We start from the raw sequence: 21,598 nt of genomic DNA, 5'->3' as shown, positions 1-21,598 counted from the left end.
AAAAATTATGTAAATAATATGTCATATATGACATATAGCCTATATTTCTGATGTAATCTGCCATGTTTTTTAACTGTGAAGAGTTGTAGCTGCTTTACTGGGCCTACTGCGCTACTGTATTTCAATACTTCTCATTTTGTTGGTACTTGGAGAGACAATTTTTTTCTGAAGTGGTACTTGATGAAAAACGTTTGAGAACCACTGCTATAGATGTTTATTTAGCTATAAGCAAATCTTTTATAAAGTTAATATTTGTTTTTATTTGGTATAGCTATCACTTATAATTCAATTCATCGTTATTTCTATAGCGCTTTTACAGTGTAGATTGTGTCAAAGCAGCCAAACATAGAAGTTTTAGAAAATTGAAACCGTGTCAGTTCAGTTTTCAGAGTCGAAGTTCACTTTAGTTTAGTTCAGTGTGGTATAATTATCACTGCTGAAAGTCCAAACACTGAAGAGCAAATACATTGATGCGCAGCTCCACAAGTCCCAAATCAAGCAAGCCAGAGGTGACAGTGGCGATGAACTAAACTTCACCAATTGACGAAAGTGAAGGGAAAAAAAAACTAGAGAGAAACCAGGCTCAGTTAGGCACGACAATTTCACCCCTGGCCAAGCTTCTTGTGCAGAGCTACAGTCTAGGAACCAGGGGCGGTAGAATGCTGGACATCCATTGTGGAGAAGCTTCAGGAGTAAGTTGGTCACCGATGGGTGTACAGGTTGGCCCATTAGATCAATGTGGAGATTCGTCTGTCACTGTAGCCTTTCAGGAATCAGTCTCATGCTCTCCATTCCTCCATGACCGCCACAGCATCTGCTCAGGATACAGCCTGGTCCAAGGTTTTGGAGACCTCTAGAAGTCTTCTATATTTGGCACAGGGCTAACTTCCATTTCTTCTAACTATATATTTTTTCTGTGTTTATTGTACTTATTATTATACTCTATAATTAAGATTCTTATTGATATTGTTTGAGTTTTTTTAAGGTCACAGGTGGTTGTATAAACATTTCTCTGCATATCATACCATGTATGACTCTGTTTGTGACAAATAAAATTTGAAGTCTAATATTAATGAATTTGCTCTTCAGTGTTTGAACTTTCAGCTGTGAAATTTAAACCCCACTCTGAACTGAACTAAACTAAACTTTAAGTCTGAAATCTGAACTTTACAAGAACTTCCATGTTAAGCTGCATTGACACAATCTACATCAGGAGTGCTCAACCCTGTTCCTGGAGATCTACCTTCCTACAGAGTTCAGCTCCAACCCTGATCAAACACACCTGAACCTATTAATTAGGACCTGAACAGCACTTGATAATTACAGACAGATGTGTTTGATAAGGGTTGCAACTGAAATCTTTAGGAAGGTAGATCACCAGGAACAGGGTTGAGCAGCCCTAATCTACATTGTAAAAGCGCTACAGAAATAAAGATGAATTGAATTAGTATTAGCTACCTGCACAAATAAGCTGGTATTCATAAGTTTTGTAACCTGGTGCATTTATTTGATTAATAAATTATTATTACTTTTACATTTATTTATTTAGTTGTTTGTTTGTTTGTTTCATATTTGTCATCTATTAATGTTGCAATAAGATGGTAAATTGTAGCATTGAAAAAAAAAACTGTGTATTTTTTGTTGTTAAATAGAGCCAACAAAACAAACATAGTAAATTCCTGAAATATTGAATAGAATAATTTTATATGATATAAAACAAAATAATAAGCATAGTGTGTGTATTACGTACACCCACCGGCCACTTTATTAGGTACACCTGTCCAACTGCTCGTTAATAAAATTCTTTCAGCCAATCACATGGCAGCAACTCAATGTATTTAGGCATGTTGACACGGTCAAGATGATCTGCTGCAGTTTAAACTGAGCATCAGAATGGGGAAGAAAGGGGATTTAAGTGACTTTGAACGAGGCATGGTTGTTGGTGCCAAACGGGCTAGTCTGAGTATTTCAGAAACTGCTGATCTACTGGGAGTTTCACGCACAACCATCTTTAGGGGTTTACAGAGAATGAAAAAAGAGAAAATATCCAGAGAGAGGCAGTTCTGTGGGCGCAAATGCCTTGTTGATGCCAGAGGTCAGATTTGCAGATATGAACCACGTTGATCTCTGAACGCACAACACGTCAAAGAATTAAGGCAGTTCTGATAGTAAAAGGGGGTCCAACCCGGTACCAGTACAGTGTACCTAATAAAGTGGCCAGTAATATTATGCAGTGCTAAATACACTAAACAAATTTTGCAATATTTAAACAAGTAAAAAATAAATTTTAAAATGTGTAATAAGACAATTAATAGCAAGAAGGGATAAAATCAAATAAAACAAAAAAGCAAACACCTGGAGTGGTGTCCCATCATCAGAGAGAGAAAGATGCTAACGTTGTAGTGTTGTGATTGTACAGTATTGATATTGATAAACAGAACAGAGCTGACATGAGCAAGAACAAAGACGTGAGGAAAAGGAGGAGGTGCGAGAGTGTGGATATCAGGCCTGTGTGTGTACATATCTGGCTGGTTGAGCTTGACTGAACAGCTGTGATGCCATTACAGTACTTACATGATTACTTTGGAGGTTTTCCAGTAAGCTGGGGTCATTAAATCCAGTCTCCTCTGTGGACTGAGAACTGTGACTGCATACAGAGAGAGAAAAAGAAGACGACAGAGATAAATACGCAAACAGGTGCTCTCCTTTAATCATTAAAACAGACCTTTCATGTCTTTTACTAAAAACAACACAAAATAAATATTTCTCCATCTGCAATAAAAGAACAGCAGATACATTTTGATCTTTTTATTCATTTGTTTATGACAAGCCATTTACATATGGAGCTCAACGTGGTCTTCAGCGGTACTGCGGAGGGTCTGGCAATTAATATTTGATTTTACAACTATATGTGAAATAATTTAGCCATTAAATCAAACTAGAATAACCTAATGTTTTTAAAAAATGTGCATGTTAATGTGTTAATCATAAATTGTTATAGATTTTCAATTTACAAGAATAAACTAAATACTACTACTACTACTAATAATACTAATAATAATAATAATAATAATAGTTATTATTATTATTATTATTATTATTATTATAACACTTTATTAGTTATTATAAATGTATTATTATTTTTATTTATTATTATTATTATTAATAATAATATAACAACAGATCATTATTACTTTTACTACTACTACTACTACTACTACTACACGGACTATTATTATTATTATAACACTTTATTAGTTGTTATTATTCATATTATTATTATTTTAACACCACTATTTTTAATAATATTCATATTATTATTAATATATTATTATTATTATAACACTTTATTAGTTGTAATTATTCATATTATTATTATTTAAAACAGTATTATTTTAAATAATATTCATATTATTATTAATATAATACTATTATTACTACTACAACTCATTATTGTTATAACACTTAAGTAGTTGTACTTATTATTAATATATTATTAATACAACAAGTATTGTTATTATTATTATTACAATTATTATAACACTTAGTTGCAATTATTTTATTATTATTATTATTATTGTTATTAATATTTTATTATTACTACTACCAATACAAGTATTATTATTATTATACCACTTTATTAGTTGTTGTTACTATTATTGTCATCCTTAATAATAATTTATTACTATTATTACTACTACTACTATTATTGTAATTATATTATTACTACTACTATTATTGTAATTATATTATTACTACTACTATTACAAGTATTATTATTATTAATAATAATATAGTACTAATATTATTTATTATTATTAATTGTACAATTATTATTTTTATTATTAGTAGAAGTATTGATAGTATTGGTAGGAGTTGTATAAATACTATTATTAATACCACTGCTACTATTATTATACATTTATTATTATTATTATTATTATTCGTATTATTATTATTATTATTATTATTATAACATTTTATTATTTGTAATTATTCATATTATTATTATTAATAGAATATTATTATTACTACTTCTAAAATTATTATAATTGTTGTTGTTATAAAACTTTAATGGTTGTTGCTGTTATTATAATCATAGTTATTATTATGAATAATAATATATTATTATTGTTTTTGTTATTATTATTATTATTATAATACTTCAGTAGTTTTTATTATTTTTAATATATTACTATTATTATTTTTAAATATTATTATTAATTATAAAATTATTGTTATTTTTATTAGTAGTAATAGTAGAACTAATATTATTACAACTACTAATATTTTTTATTATTATTATAATAAATATTAACTAAATCAAACAAAGCTACATTCATATGATTATAACAGTCTCATCAATACAACCATTATGCGAAAGAGAAGTGACAAAAAAAAGGCTTCATTCAAATATTAAAGTACAATTAAAATACACATTTAGATTGTTTAGAAGTCAAGTAAGTTTAACTGCAATTGTCAAATAATACTTGCTAAAAAGAATATTTAAATAAATATAAAAAACATGATTGCCATATTTATAAATGCAAAAGAATATTTTGTTATGAATAAAACCTGATGCAAGAGAACGGCAAGAGATTTTTTAATAGCCTCATGAAGATAAACATTATGCAAAAGAGTCCCTTCATCAGGGAAAGGTCATCTTTGCAAAACATTAACATTAATTTCCTCACATGCCTTGCTCTTTACCTTTGACCCCAAACACCCAGAATCCCACTTCACTGGTAGCACCTCTATTATCCTTCGCATTTTAAAAATGAAAACCCATTTCATATCTTAGTACTCATGAAGCATCTCCAGATGCAAACTGAGCACCTGATGACCCTTTCACTAGTAGAGAGTGAGCTAAATTTACAGCTTGCAGAGCGCAGCATCTTCAGGACAGATATTGACCAGCAGCTCTTTGATATATACGCATGTTCAATGGCTAAGTACTGTTCATATATATCTATGGTCCAATGCTGAACATGACGTTTTTAGGAACTATTTCCTGCCCTATAAATAAACGCTGTCCGAAGGCAGCGTGTAAAAGACTTCATCAGAGCATCTTACTGCAGCGGACGCTCAGAAACCAGCAGCATAGAGACAAAACACACACACAATGAAAAGGTTGGAGGAGATTTGTGGCTTCTGGCATGAGGGCTGGGGTTGAAATTTCACGGTTTTGTCACAGTGGATTCAGTATCGTTCACTTCACTGATGCATTATATCAAACAGAGCCGCTTCATCAGGCTGAGGGCGTCGTGTTGAGGGGAGGACAAAATCATACACAAGAGAAAATCAATTCCATCACTCTAAGAGGAGAACATTATCAAGCTGAGGCCACACCGGCTACATCCAATTTCCTTTCTCTCAACACCTCAATACGTGCAGACATGCTTCTCTTGCTAACACACACACGCACACAAGCATGCACGCACGCACACACAGACACTTGATCGCACATACATGCACACAGACAGACAGACATATGCGTGCACAGACACAAACATGCAGACTCGCACATACACACAGAGACACGCACAGACACAAACATGCACAAAGGCGCACGCACACACACACACCTGCACGCACACAAACGCATACATGTAAGTGCTGACACATACATGTACAAGCATACAAATGCACACACACACACTCAAAGGCAGACATATGCGCGCACACACACACACACATACATACATGTGCACACACAGACACACAAAGAGATGCTCAGAGATGCAGGAAAAGCAAATTGTTATGAATAAACTGAAAAAGCCTCCTGAGATAAAGGCCTGAAGGCAGTAGTTTATGTTTTTGCAGGCTAAAAAAATAATATGTTTTATAATATTTTAATCCATTATATATATATATATATATATATATATATATATATATATATATATATATATATATATATATATATATATATATATATATATATATATATGGCACAGCATGTGTATTAGGATACAACTCAGTTTTTTGAACACACTTCGTTATTATTGTTCATTTACTCGTTTGGTGGAAATTAGAACTGAATTTAGAGATAGTTTTGAAACAAATTTGCAATTAACAAACAAAATCAATTATTTTGAGGCTAATTGATGTCTGTGCGTACAAGGTTTCCCTATCCAAGAGAGCGAAAGTGAAAGTAAATTATTTCTCTCATTCTCGTGCTGTATGCTCTGTTTAACGGTTTTCTTGCTAGTAAAATGCTCAGTTTTTCCCCCTTCCACTTACTTTACATCATGCGACGCAACTGACTCTTAAAGGGAATGGGAGATGAGACTCTGATTGGTTTATTCTCAAAACACACCTATAACTCATTAAGAAAATAAGCTCAACCCTTTAGACCATGCACCACGATGCAAATCGCCCTTATAGTAGCAAAAGTGGATTGACACGCCCTAAATGCGTTAGCGCCCTGCGCTTTGCACTTTGTGCATGGACCGTCAAAAGAGAGTCCATTATGGTATTTTTATGCTTTAGAAGAGTCAAAAACTTACACACTTTCAACGGCGGGGAGTGACACCAACAACAGAAGGTAGGATCCAAATGCAGGTTTAATAGTAGTCAGGCAAGCGATGGTCAACACAGGTGTAAACAGGTATATTGAGACAGTCCAGAATCACAGTCGAATAACAGGCAAAAGGTCAAAAGGCAGGCGGCAGACAAGGACAAAAGGATAAGCTAGGGATCAAAAACACGGCAAAGGCAGACAAAGGAAAACGCGTTGTAATGTCACTGATACAGCTAACAAGACTCGGCCATGTGAATGAGTGTGTGTGCTGCTTAAATACTGTGTGTAATCAGTCTTGAAGCAGGATCAGCTGTGGGAGTCTAATCAGTGGAGACTTGGAGCAGGTGTGTGTGTGTGTGGCATGACTGAATATGTAGTTTATCAGCAGATTTGTAGTCCTAAGTGTGTGTGTGTGTGTGTGTGTGTGTGCACAGCAACTTTCATACAAAAATTGTGAACAAAAATATATAAAAGAACAAAAAAATTGAACAGCAGGGCTAATACTTCTGACTTAAATTGTGTGTGTTTTCAATAAGCAGATGCGTTTAGACCTGTCCAGTTTCATCTGGAAACCGTCTCCTCAATTGGTTTGTGTGATCAGATTTCTATCCGTTTCGGAGAGCATTTACACCTGCCTGTTTCCCGATCTAATGGTTATCCGATCAGAACAAAAACACACACAGTGAGAAGGTATTAACAATCCCTTTACTTCTTTACTTTCTAACACTGCTGTCTGCATCTGACAAATGCGTAAAGCAGTGTTGAATATGCACTTTGCAGTACGCAGCAGCACACGAACACACAACAGCCTTTTATTGTGGTGATCCAGACCCCAGCAGGCTAAGCGTCTCCATGGAAACAGGATGCGGCACGGCCGTTATTAGACCTGGATGGCCCGATTCTGCTCATTCATTCATATCCCTCTGCAATCTACTGCAGTATCCAACCATAATGGACGATAACAGATAAACACCTCATTTCTCTCTCTATGATTGCAGCGTATATCCTATTACAGCTCCACTGAGAGGCAAACACTCAGCCATTGTGAAAATGTGTGTGTGTGTGTTTATGAAGGATAAACAGATTAAACAACAGAGGTGGAGGAGCAGGAGGCATATGTCATGTACTCCTGAATACACACACACACGTATACATACACAAAAAAATGAACACACACACACACATGCAAACAAGCTACAATCCTGTCCTACAGACTCAATGCTCCACTCAGACAAAGACAAATAGTGCGTCTATTTTTCAGTGCATTCTTTCTGATTTTCTTGAGGGGCTATTAGGGGGGAAAAAAGAAAAGAAAAAAACAGACAATAATTCTTATATTTTACCATAGCAAGCAACTTAATCCCACTGGTAATAACTCATTATGCATGCTTTTATTTATGCTTCAGATTTGAAACTTTTGCTTACAAAAATTAGTAAAAATCATGAAAAAATAAAATTAAATAAAATTAATTAAAAATGTTATAATTAAAATGTTACAGATCTAAAGGGAAAAAAATATACATAAAAAATATCAAATAAATTCATTAAATAAATAAAAAAAATATATATAAAATATAAAATATTTGTAAGCAAGATTCTAAATGATAAATACATAAAAATTAAATACAAATAATTAATACAAAAACGAAATAAAAGAAAAGAAAAAACAAAAAGTAAATAAATAAAAAACAGAAAATAAATGAAAATGAAATGAAATAAATTAACAACATGAAATAAAGTAAAAAATATCCAAACTAAGGGAAAGCATAATAAATGTATATAATATAAAAGAAATCTAATAACATAAAATAAATTAAAAATGAAATATAAAATATTACTAGTAAATAATATTTGTAATAAAAAGTACATGAAAAAAAAACAATAAAAATATAAATACAAAAATGAAATAAAACAAAATAATACAAAACAAAAAGAAAGAAAAATAATTAGAATAAAATAAAATACTAAAATAAAATAAAATTATAAATAATTATTGGTAAATAATATTATTAATAAAACCACAAACTAAATAAAATAAAATAATATACAAAAAAAAATTTAAAATTAAATGAAAATTAAAAAAAAGTTACAAAATTAAATGTTATTAAATTACAGATTTTATCTAAAGTAAGGAAAAGCATAAATACAATACACATAGAAATACAAAACAAGTGAAATAAAAAACAAAAATTAAATTAATTAAATAATATATAAAATAAAACAAAAAATATATAAATATATTATTTGTAAATAATATTAATAATGAAAAATACATAAATACAATTTATAAAAATAAATATTAAATACAAAAACAAAGAAAAGAAAAAAAGAAAAGAAAAAAAAATAATTAAAAGAAATCAATTTAAAATTTAAAGTGTAAATTATTATTAAAAACACAAACTAAATAAAATACAATAAAATACAAAAAAGGAAAAAAATCAAATAAAATGAAATACATAAAAAAAATGTAAAAAAGTAAAATTATATAAATACAGAACACATAGTAAGGAAAAGCATAAAAAAAATAACTTTTTTAATTTCATAGTACAACATACATTAAATGAATTAAATAAAATATAAAATAAAACAAAAACCATATATATATATATATATATATATATATATATATATATATATATATATATATATATATATATATATATATATATATTATTTGTAAATAATATTAATTAAAAATACATAATTTAATTAAAAAATAATAAAATAAATAAAACAACAAAAACAAAATAAATGCAAAGAAGATTAAAAAAGAAAGAAAAAGAAAACAAAAAAATACTTTAATTTCATATTACAGTATACATAAAAATGTAAAAATTAACAAAATAAAAAATTTTTTATAAAATATAAAATTATTAATTTGATAGGATATAAATAATATTGTAATATTGGTAAACAATAGTATTAATGAAAACACAAACTAAATAAAATACAAAAATAAAATAAAGAAAGTAAATAAAAATAACATTTAAAATTTAAAACATTTAAAATAGTTCATAAAACATCCATTAACAAAGTGTCTAAGGGAAAGTATAAAAAAATAACTTTAATTTAAAAATACAATACACATAAATATATAAAAGAAATGGAATTTAAAAATAAATTAATTAAATAAAATATAAAATAAAATAAATTTAAAATAAAATATAAAATATTAGTTGTAAATAATTTTATTAGTGAAAAATACATAATTAAATAAAAATTATAAAAATAAATAAAAATACAAAAACAAAAAAGAAGATGCAAAAGAGAAAAAAAGAAAGAAAATAAATTAAATAAAAAATGTAACAAAGTTTTTAAAAAATAATTACGCAACTATAGAAAGTATCTAAAGTAATGGAAAGTATAAAGTTGTTTTAATTTCATAATATAATATGCATTAGTAAAATAAAAAAGTGAAATAAAAACAATTTAAAATTTAAATTTTATATAAAATAGTTAGATAATATGTAAATAATCATAAATAAATATTTTAAAATATTATTAATGAAAAACACTAACTAAATAAAATAATAATAGAAAAAAGTTCTGGAACCAATATCTGAAATTAGGTTGTGTCCTGTTTAACAAATTCCTTATTTGACTATCATTGAGACATGAGCTTCTTAAACACGGAGGCATCTCTTCAATCTAATGAGTGCCACAGAGAGTTCCTCCAGTAATCAGCAGCTTCTCCAGGGACAGTTGAAATCTCCAGAGTGTCTTCATAAAGAGCACACAGAGATCCCCTGTCCTCATGAGCTCCGTGCAACAAGGATGATTGATTTCATTTAAAATAGAGCTCCTTTAAAAAAAATAAATAAATACATTTATCACAAGTCATCTTTTTATGACTATTAAGGACCGGAAACATTAAAACAGCCTGTTTCTTTTTAGGCATTTACATAAAACAGTTTCATATTTATGTCTAATGTGACCTGCTCTGAGAGATATTTCTGTCCGAGTCTAAGTGGGAAGTTAGACTTTCAACACAGAGCTCCATACATATTTTATTAGTGTTGTCTAAAATTAATGTGTCTGGAGTTCCTGTTCCAGATACAAATCACAAAGTGTGTCATGACTTTGAACACACAGCTATGGAAAAAGCAGAGAGCACTTGAAGTTCTAGACTTATTATAGATACCGATTTGAGTAAAATGTTTGTTTTATTCTATAAAAGGTCTGATGACAGTTCTTCAAAATGACAACAGGAGAGAATAACAAATGCTTTAATTTTTATTTACAGGATTATTCCACCAAATATAGACTCTTCTGAAGTAAAAACATTTGTACTGATTTCGGGGAAATGAATATAAAAAAACATGGAAACTTTGAAATAAATAAATAACTAAATGACTAAAATAAATGATTAAACAAATAAATATATCATTATAAATAAAAAAAATAATAAATTAAAAATATAAATAAATAAATACAAATAAATGTATTTAATCATTAAATTAATAAATAAAAATACAGGAAAAAAGTATAAATACATAAATTAAATTAATAAATAACTATACAGGAGAAATGCCATCAAAAACTTTCATCTTTACTAACTTACTAAATGAAAGAATAATTTAGAATTAAATACAAAAATATAGTAATAAAATATATACGGTAATTATAAAGTAATACAAAAATATAATATGTTATTTAAAAGAAATAAAAATGCTTTTATTTATTGTTATTAAAAATCAGGGCAAGACATTTGTACTGATATAAAAGAAAGCATGGAAACTTTTAACTATCTATGTAAATGCGTTGTAAATAAATAAATAAATAAATAAATACATATCTGGAAGAAATGTCATTGATAGCTTTTAGAATAAAACAAATAACATGTTAAATAAATAAATCACAAATAAATAAAAATAAAAAATAAATAAATACAAATAAATAAATGCAATTAAATAAATACATTTTATTTTACTAATACATATTTATTAATCAATATCCATAATAAACAATTACATAAATAGAATAATAAATATCTTGAAGAAATGTCATCAGTATTATAGAACAAAATAAACACCATGCTAAATAAATAAATCAATACAAATAAATAAATGTTTATATATACTAATATTATATTATATATAATAATTTTACACACACACACACACACACACACACACACACACACACACACACACACACACACACACACACACACACACAYATATATATATATATATATATATATATATATATATATATATATATATATTTCATTTTCTTGTCGGCTTAGTCCTTTTATTAATCCGGGGTCGTCACAGCGGAATGAACCGCCAACTTATGCAGCAAGTTTCTTTACGCAGCGGATGCCCTTCCAGCCGCAACCCATCTCTGGGAAACATCCACACAAACATTTACACACACACTACGGACAATTTAGCGTACCCAATTCACCTGTACCGCATGTCTTTGGACTGTGGGGGAAACCGGAACACCTGCAAGCTGAATGCAAACTCCACACAGAAACGTCATTAGTCATTAGTAGCTTCTACAATAAAATAAAACAACAACTATGTTTCACTCAAACACGACTATAAATCATAAACCCAGATAAAATTAGAACTTTTCAAGTGGTCTCAATTGGTTTCATCCCAATAGTTTAAGATCTAAGCGCACAATCCAATGCAGCCAAACACAGACGATCACAAATCAGATCAAATAACACAGAGAGCGGACTATAATCTGAAAACCTGCAAAAGTCTGCAGTGCACAAGCTGGTGTTGGGAAATCAAACAGAAACTGCATCCGGCCTGTCTGTTAGACCCATACAGAAGAGCCCAAAAACAGCAAAGCGAAGGAGATTAAAGTACAAATGAAATGAAAATTAACCATATGATGTTGTTAGCTTACATTGCTAGTTTTGAGGTGAACAATTAATCTGTGAATGCATTAAGAGCAAAAAAAGTATTGCCCTTCTTATCTTTAATTCAAATCTGAACATTAGGATCAGATTATGCATGTGTGAGGAATTGGGCGTGGCTAACATACATAACCACGCCCCCTGCAACTGTCAGCTTTGACGACAAACTGAAATGGTGAGGGGGAGGAGTCTGTTAGGTCGTAATAACTCTCCCCAAACCCTTTTCCTGACCATTCTGAATGAAACGCCTACTTTACTAACATCCAATCAGCTCACAGTAGAAGAAAACAAGCCACGCCCACTGTTTTCTCATTTAATATTCATGTTTCTCTGCATCACAATACGAAGAGAAAAAAAATGGTTGCAGCTTCCGGTTGATGTGGACTTCAATCAGGCGAAATCAAACAAGCACATTCAACATTGATCTGCCTTCACAGCAGGTTACAGAAACACCGTGCTGACAAAACCCCATTCCACACAACCACATCACAATAATACGGCTCAAACCACATTTTCTCACACAGCGTCACGGCATGAGCACAAATCACAGAAGCAGAAAAACAAGCAGCCAGAGGTGTTGATCTTACCAGTCGTCCTCCGCAAAACTACCATCCTCAACTTCAGCCGCATGACTGTAGAGTGATGGAGAGAGTCAATAACAGACAGAAGAGAGAAATCCCCACATTCAGCCGCATGAGCATGACCGCCATAAGACACAGTTTAGGAGAATATAGATCGGGGACAATATTTTCTGTGTCTCTGAATCAAATTTAATTCTTAATTTAGGCATTATATTATGCGTATAACTAGAATGTATATTACATGCAAGTAGAGGTGCTACGGTGGCTCAGTGGTTAGCACTGTCACCTCACAGCAAGAAGGTCACTGGTTCGAATCCGGGCTGGGTCTGTTGGCATTTCTCTATGGAGTTCTGCATGTTCTCCCCATGTTGGCGTGGGTTTCCTCCGGGTGCTCTGGTTTCCCCCAAAATCCAAAGACATGCGCTATAGGTTAATTGAATGAGCTGAATTAGCAATGGTGTATGAGTGTGTGTGTGAATGAGTGTCTATGGTGTTTCCCAATACTAAGTTGCTGCTGGAAGGGCATCTGCTGCGCAAAACATATGCTGGAAAAGTTGGCGGTTCATTCCTCTGTGGCGACCTCTGAAATACAGTCTAAGCTTTAGGAAAATGAATGAATGAACAACACGCAACTAAATCATATAGTTGATTAAATGATTAGTTTAATATGTAAACTATTTCTTTTCAAATATTTTACAATTGCTGTTATAGATTATATAATTGCTGTTTAATAGTTTTAATAACCAATTTAATAACCTTTACCTTGATGACAAATTTTACTAGTTAATTTGTAAGATGAAGTGCAATTTAAATTGGACAACGGTGATTTGCTCTGTAGCCAATTTGAAAAATATATTATAGGGGCTAAAAATATTGACCAAAAAATTCATTTAAAATTTAAAAACTTCTTTTATAACAACAAAACTCAATGAATCAGAAGAAAATATTGGAAATACTATGTAAAAAAAATCTTCTATATTAAATACCACTTGGGAAACATTTAAAAAAGAATTGAAATTAAATAAAAAGCCAAATTATTAGATCTTAACACAACATTCTTTTGTCATTCTAATAATAATATAAGAATATTTGTGTAAAAATAAAAACCATGTTACCTGTACTAAATTAGAAAATAAGTAAAAAGAATGATGTCTTTGAATAGGTACAGTTGTTCACTGTTAAAAGCGATGGTTACTTTTCTTAATAAAGTGAGTAAACACATTGTAACTTGTACCTGTTAGATTGACTTTAATTTTAGAATTACGCACAAAGTTCATCATTTTAAATACTTTTAAGACAACAAATTTACTCACTTAACGGAAAAAAAAAATCATCCAAAAAGACATTTGTTTTGAGATAATATATGTGCATGTATTAAAGATATTTATTATGTATATGTGAAAAACGCACATAAATAGACACAAAGCTACTCTATATGAAATGTTGGGATCCACAAATCCCACTGGGATTTTGTTGGGACAACATGCAGAAATGAAGTTCACTTACTAGTTTTAACAAACTTAAGTGGATTGACCATAAAACAATCAAGACATCCCAACCCCCAAAAAAGAAGTGTGTCGTTTCAGCTTGTTTTCAAATAAATGTCAATTGAGTACATACAAAACAAAGTTTGTCATGTAGATATTAAAACTGATTTATAATTTGTCTCATATACACATACAGTTTAAGTCAGAATTATTAGCCCCCCTGAATTATTAGCCCCCGTTTATTCTTTTTCCTGATTTCTGTTTAACGAAGAGAAGATTTTTTTTCAACACATTTCGAAACATAATAGTTTTAATAACACATTCATTTATGTTTGTCATGATGACAGTAAATAATATAATATTTTACAAGATCTTTTTCAAGACACTTCTATACAGCTTAAAGTGACATTTAAAGGCTTAACTAGGTTAATTAGGTTAACTAGGCAGGTTAGGGTAATTAGGCAAGTTATTGTATAACGATGGTTTGTTTTGTAGACAATTGAAAACAAATATAGCTTAAAGGGGCTAATAATTTTGACACTAAAATGGTGTTTGAAAAATTAAAAACTGCTTTTATTCTTGCTGAAATAAAACAAATAAGACTTTCTCTAGAAGAAAAAAATATTATCAGACATACTGTGAAGATTTCCTTGCTCTGTTAAATATAATTTGGAAAATATTTCAAAATGAAAAAAAAAAAAAAACTCAAAGGGGGGCTAATAATTCTGACTTCAACTGTATGTATTATTTTTTATTCATACATTCATTTTCCTTCGGCTTAGTCCATTATTTATCAGGGGTCACCACAGAGAAATGAACCACCAAATATTCCAGCACATGATTTGCTCAGTGGATGCCCTTCCAGCCAGCCAATGCTCTAACACTACGGGCAATTTTAGCTAACCCAATTCACCTATAGCGCATGTGTTTGGACTGTGGGGGAAACCGGAGCACCCGGAGCAAACCCACTCTAACACGGGGAGAACTCACACAAAAATGCAAACTGGCCCAGCCGAGACTCGAACCAGCAACCTTTTTGCTGTGAGGCGACAGTGCTAACCACTGAGCCACCATGCTATATTGTAATACAAACATTTTCTGAAATATATGCATGCCTGTGTGTATTTCTATATCCATAATAAATATACACAGTGCACGCATTTCAATGATGTTAAAACAAATGTTTATTTTGGATGCGATTAATCGGGATTAATTTTTGCACCACTACTTTTTACATCTCTAAATATAGCTGATTATATTATTTTATGACCTACAGCTGAAGTCAGAACTGTTAGCCCCCAGAACTATTAGCCCCCCTGAATTATTAGCCCCCCTGAATTGTTAGCACCCCTGTTTATTTTTTCCCTGTTTTCTTTTTAACAGAGAGCAGATTTTTTTCAACACATTTCTAAACATAATAGTTTTAATAACACATCTTTAATAACAGATTTCTTTTATCTTTGCCATGATGACAGTAAATAATATTTGACTAGATATTTTTGAAGACACTTCTATACAGCTTAAAGTGACATTTAAACGCTTAACTAGGTTAATTAGGTTAACTAGGCAGGCTAGGGTAATTAGGCAAGTTATTGTATAATGATGGTTTGTTCTGTAGAATATCGAAAAACAAATTAGCCTAAAGGGGCTAATAATTTTGTCATTAAAATGGTGTTAAAAAAATTAATAACCGCTTTTATTCTAGCCTAAATAAAACAAATAAGACTTTCTCCAGAAGAAAAAATATTATCAGACATACTGTGAAAATTTCCTTGCGCTGTTAAACATCATTTGGGAAATATTTAACAAAGAGAAAAAATTCTAAGGAGGGCTAATAAATCTGACTTCAACTATATAATTACACAATGACATTATATTGGGCGTCTTATTTAAATCATGGGGAAAATGTATTTTATGGATCAATTCATAAACATGAACAATAAATCAAAAAGATTACATTACAAAACTTGTGTGCAATTCACTCATTTTCTCTTAAGACGAAATGCAACTAATCTAACAGAATCATTTCAACAAATCCCACATTTTTAAGGATAACAAATATGCTATCCGCTTGTTAAGTGTGACGTCACGCGAAGCGGCTTCCGGGTCCAAGCGCTTCATTCAACTGAAAGGGGAGACTCATGAAATGATAATAATAAACATATACAAAGCGATTTAATACTTTCGAAAGTCACGATGGCAGTATATATGTCCATGCCTTATATCCGATGGCCAGAAAGTAATTCATTTTTTTATAAATTGTTAAATTTTTGGTATTTGTTATGCAGCAAGCCCAGAAATTGTTGTGTGCACTATGATTTTATATAAAATTAACTTTAATGTGAGATATGAATAAAACGTGATCATAAATGAATGATTTCTTCACTCAAATGAGTGGCGGCTTGGACCCGGAAACAGTATTACATACATCACCACTTAACAAGCAGATACAGCTAACTTAAAAGCACAAACTCAAGCTAAGACAAATAATACAGGGATGGAGCATTACAGTATTCGCTCGCTAATAGAAAGACTGAGTAAGCACTAGTGTAGTGGAGAGAGGCAGTGGATGAACTGCTGGCTGCTAAACTGTGTTTTCTGGGATATGGAGACACAGCCACTGCTGCCGGCTTGACAGCAGCAAATTATCCTCGCGTCTTTGCTCCGGTCAACAGATTCGGGCATTCGGGGCTTTGTTAATTGCAATACGAGTGGACACTGGCCTGACCGAGTGTTTAAAGACCAGACACTGGTGACGGAGGAAGTTAGAGCTTTTGTTTTTTTCATGCTATGGAAGAAAACATTTAAATGAAATAATGCTGTGTGTGTTGTGGAAAGGGGTTTTGGTTGAGATGAATGAACTTGACATTAATAAATAAGTGCTGTGTGTGGGTCTTGGTTTGTGGATGTGTGGCGAGTTAGCATTTGAAGTCTCATGTATGGGTTATTTAAATATGGGAATTATTCAGTAGAGTTATTTATTCAGAAATAACATTAAACATTTGACTGTTTTCTTAGAATTGCAACTATTTATTGCATTTGTAAATGTATTTGTCACTCACTATACTGCAGGGCTCCCAAACTCAAATTGGTGGTGGGCTATTTCTGTGACTGACAATTCTGTGACTGAGGGCCGTTTTAACATTCAAGCACAAAAAAGTGATGTAATCTTAGAGCAACCGACATAATGTTTATATTTCAAGCATTACCCGTCACAAATCAACAAATCAGCGAGATTTTTGCTTCACACAACTGCTGAAATATATCTGTGGTTGTTTAAATCAGCATTTTGACATTTAAATCATCATAAAAATGATAATAATAATTATTATTATTATGTCCCAATCAATTGTTTCTTTAGCAAAAGTTTAAGAGATAGCAAACGAACAGCAGAAGCAGTTTTGGGTAATTTTACTGACTTTACTGGCAATTCATCTTCTCGGTATCTTTCTTTTTTGTAAAATACAACTGAGAGGGAAAATATAAGCACATATTCACATTAATATGGTCAATTTATCCAGCAGTAAAATGTACATAGTTGTCAGAAAACTCAATACGCATATGAGGAAAATCTAATAAATTAGACCATTTGAACCGAATTAGCAAAATTTGCATATTTGTTACATCATCCGCATAACCTGTAAGCCATGAATAAAGTGTTTGTTCAACAAAATACAGGTGGTATAAAACTGATAATAATCTAATGACCCTAGAATATTTAACAAAAAAATAGAGCTTTAGTAAAAAGAGCACTTGTGCAAATTTATTTCAATGTTTAAATCAGCAGCATATATAATCTGAATGTCCGTTACTATTGAACACACAATGAATGAACCAAAAGTGAAACTGATATGCACTATAATATAGAGAAGTACTTTAAACGTCCAAGTGGCTATATGCGACAGCACAACAATGATTGCGATTCAAAAATATGTTTTGGGGGGCCTAATCTCGTTATAGTTTTGACGTCAGTTGTGGACCGGACGGAGGAGGAGGGCAGCCGTAAATGGCCCGTGGACCAGGAGTTTGAGACCCCTGCTATTCACCTTATTCTTCGCCGACGATTGGGCGCAGCAATTTGAATCTTTTTTGCTCGAGACTTCCGGTCTCATTCACTTCCATTCACTTTTAGATATTAAAAACTGCTCGTTTTGCTGTTGCAAAGTGATATTTCCATATTATATTTTTCTACTTGATTTATATACAGTAGTCATGCAACCATTTGTTTGTAGAGCAAGTAGTTTGACCATTTTCTGCCATTTATTATTCCTAGTCATTTCGCATGGGCGACTGAATCGGAAGTTATAAACAAATCGCAAAAAAGGCTCACTTCCATTTTAGAATAAGGTCAACACTGTGACATTCTCACAATTGTCATCATAGCAATTTAATAAATTACATTTATATCTTGCAGTTTTGACTTTATTTATTTAAATAAATATTAAGCTTATAAAAAGTCAAATATAAAATAAAAAATGTTAAATATTATATTACATTACATATTTACATTGGAGGTTTTTTTTTTATTCTGAGGCTAAACAGATCTCCAAATCTTACAAAAATGAAAATGGAGGGAAAATTAATAAAAAAATAAATAAAATAAAAAAAGAACAATAAAAAAGGTCAAAATAAATAATTAAACAAATAAGGTTGATTGTAATTTTCTCATTTGTGGTTAATTTTAATTTCTTTACATTATATATCAACATTTTAGCTTTTTTATTCTGTGGCAAAAACGATCTCCAAAGATGAAAATGGGGAAAACAATAATAAAAAAATGCAATGAATAACAAATTAAAAAAGAAAAAAATGACAATAAACGAAAGGTAAAAATGTAAATAATAAATAAATAAACAAATAAACAAACAAATAAATAAGGTTGATTGTAATTTTGTAATTTGGGGTTATTTTAATTGCAGTACATTACATATTTACATTTGGGTTTTTTATTCTGTGGCAAAAACAGATCTCCAAATCTTTCAAAGACGAAAATGGTGGAAAATAAATCTGAAAAAGAAAATAAATGAAAACATTTAAAAAAAAAAGAACAATAAGAGAAAGGTAAAAAGGTAAATAATAATAATAATCATAAAATTAAATAAAAAAACATATTGATTGCAATTTTGTAATTAGAGGTTATATTTTAATTTCATTACATTATATATTGGTTTGTTTTTTTTTATTCTGTGACAGAAACAGCTCTCCAAATCTTCTAAAGATGAAAAGGGGAAAAATAAATTAAACCAAATATAAAATGAAATAAGACGATAAAAGAGCATAAGAAAAATGTATTTAATTTTAAAAATTTAATTAAATGTAAAAACAAAAATTACTATTTATTTAAATATTTTTTTACATTTATTAATAGTGTTTTGTCTAAAAAATTGCTACACAGAATAAAGAGCCTCAGAGCTGACCCTATAGCATCATGTGGCGTATTTCTAACCCAAATAATGAGAGAGAAACTATAAAAACAAAAGGCAGGTTGAGTGCATGCACATCCAGTATCTGACTCCATACCATCAGCCTCAGGGGGAAGAGAATTGTGTATTACGCTGAAACAGAAGAAGTTCGTTTCAGCAGGAGGGAACGCTGCATTTTACGCTAATATAGGCCAACACGAGTCCTGCAGGTATTCCACCACATACAAACAAAAGCCAAATCTCCAGACGGCTGCTACTTGCTCTTTTAAAACAAACATGCTTTAAAAACCACAAATGCTAGCCGTGTCAGAGCCTTTGGGTTGCTACTGAGAAAAAAAGCCTTTGGGGAATAAGGAAAAGAGAGAGAAGAGGACATAAGAGAGAACTACAGTAGCTCAGCTCACTTCACAGAGAGTACTTGCTAAAAAGGTGCTGCAGTCTAGCTAGAAAAGAGCATGGCTGTATATTATGCAGGTTCAAATTAGGGTTGAAGTCAAAACTAGACCCTAAAGAGAACTCTCGTGTCAACTAAACATCATAAATAGTTGAAGTAGAAGAAAAAAATGAGGTCGAAATAAACTCTACAGCCTCAAAACGTGATGAAAGCTTACTGCTTACAGCTGAAACACTGCTTCCTGCTCACTGCTTATAACATGCCTCAGTCTTTCAGTTGGTACAGTCGTTTTTCATTCATTCATTTTCTTGTCGGCTTAGTCCCTTTATTAATCCGGGGTCGCCACAGCGGAATAAACCGCCAACTTATCCAGCAAGTTTTTACGCAGCGGATGCCCTTCCAGCCACAACCCATCTCTGGGAAACATCCAAACACACACACTACGGACAATTTAGCCAACCCAATTCACCTGTACCGCATGTCTTTGGACTGTGGGGGAAACCGGAGCACCCGCAGGAAACCCATGCGAACGCAAGGAGAACGTGCAAACTCCACACAGAAACGCCAACTGAGCCGAGGATTGAACCCAGCGACCTTCTTACTGTGAGGCAAACGTGCTACCCACTGCGCCAGTGTCGCCTACAGTAGTTTAGTTATACTATTTTAAAGTGACGCAGTTATGCAACTATTCATTTAACTAAGTTATATTGATTGATGTTTTAATGTCATAGCAGCACATTGGTTATATTCATGGCAAAACCTATAACGGGTGTCAAAGCCAATTCCTGCAGGGCCAGAGCCATGCAGAGTTTAGTTACAGGCCTGCTTCAACATATCTGTAAGTATCAAACAAGCCTAAAGCCCACAATTAGTTTGATCAGGTGTGTTTAATTAGGGTTGGGACTAAACTGTGCAGAGCTGCAGCCCTCAGGAACTGAGTTTGACACCTGTGATGTATAAAATGCAATCATATCAGTTTCTTAATGCAGTGTTTCTCAACCGCGTTCCTAGAGGACCACCAACACTGCATGTTTTGGATGTCTCCTTTGTCTGTCACACCCATTACAAGGCTTTCAGGGTGCTTTCACATCTGTAGTTTGCTTCATTTGGTCAAGACAAACGATACATTGTTGCATTGTCTGCCGTCTTTGGGTCGTTTTCACACCACACTGATCCCTTTGGTCAGAACCAGTAGAAAAGAACCAAAATGCAGTCATGTGACAAAACCCACATCACTCATTGGCCAGATGTTGTTGAACGCATTTCCTAAACTGCTTTTCGATTGGACATAAAGGACATAAAATCAAGACGTATG

General features: G+C 31.6%; 1 protein-coding gene across 8 annotated transcripts in view; it reads right to left on the bottom strand.

The window, feature by feature from the left end:
* Positions 1 to 21,598, bottom strand: part of atp8a1 (ATPase phospholipid transporting 8A1) — a 332,848-nt gene that overhangs the window by 171,162 nt on the left and 140,088 nt on the right. For 5 of the 8 annotated variants that reach the window (XR_012389972.1, XM_073922214.1, XM_073922210.1 and 2 more), the window contains exon 15: positions 2,575 to 2,647. Coding sequence is in view for 7 of the 8 variants with exons in the window: in XM_073922214.1 (XP_073778315.1) it covers positions 2,575 to 2,647 (73 nt within the window). In the remaining variant the exon portion in view is untranslated. Of the gene's footprint in view, positions 1 to 2,574; positions 2,648 to 12,985; positions 13,031 to 21,598 lie in introns of all 8 variants that reach the window. The other 3 variants (XM_073922212.1, XM_073922215.1, XM_073922211.1) reach the window with 1 other exon arrangement.

Source organism: Danio rerio, chromosome 14, assembly GCF_049306965.1.
Source record: "Danio rerio strain Tuebingen ecotype United States chromosome 14, GRCz12tu, whole genome shotgun sequence".
Lineage (NCBI taxonomy): Eukaryota > Metazoa > Chordata > Actinopteri > Cypriniformes > Danionidae > Danio > Danio rerio.
Note: the sequence above shows the minus strand (reverse complement) of the source record. Positions and strands in the feature narration are given on the sequence as shown.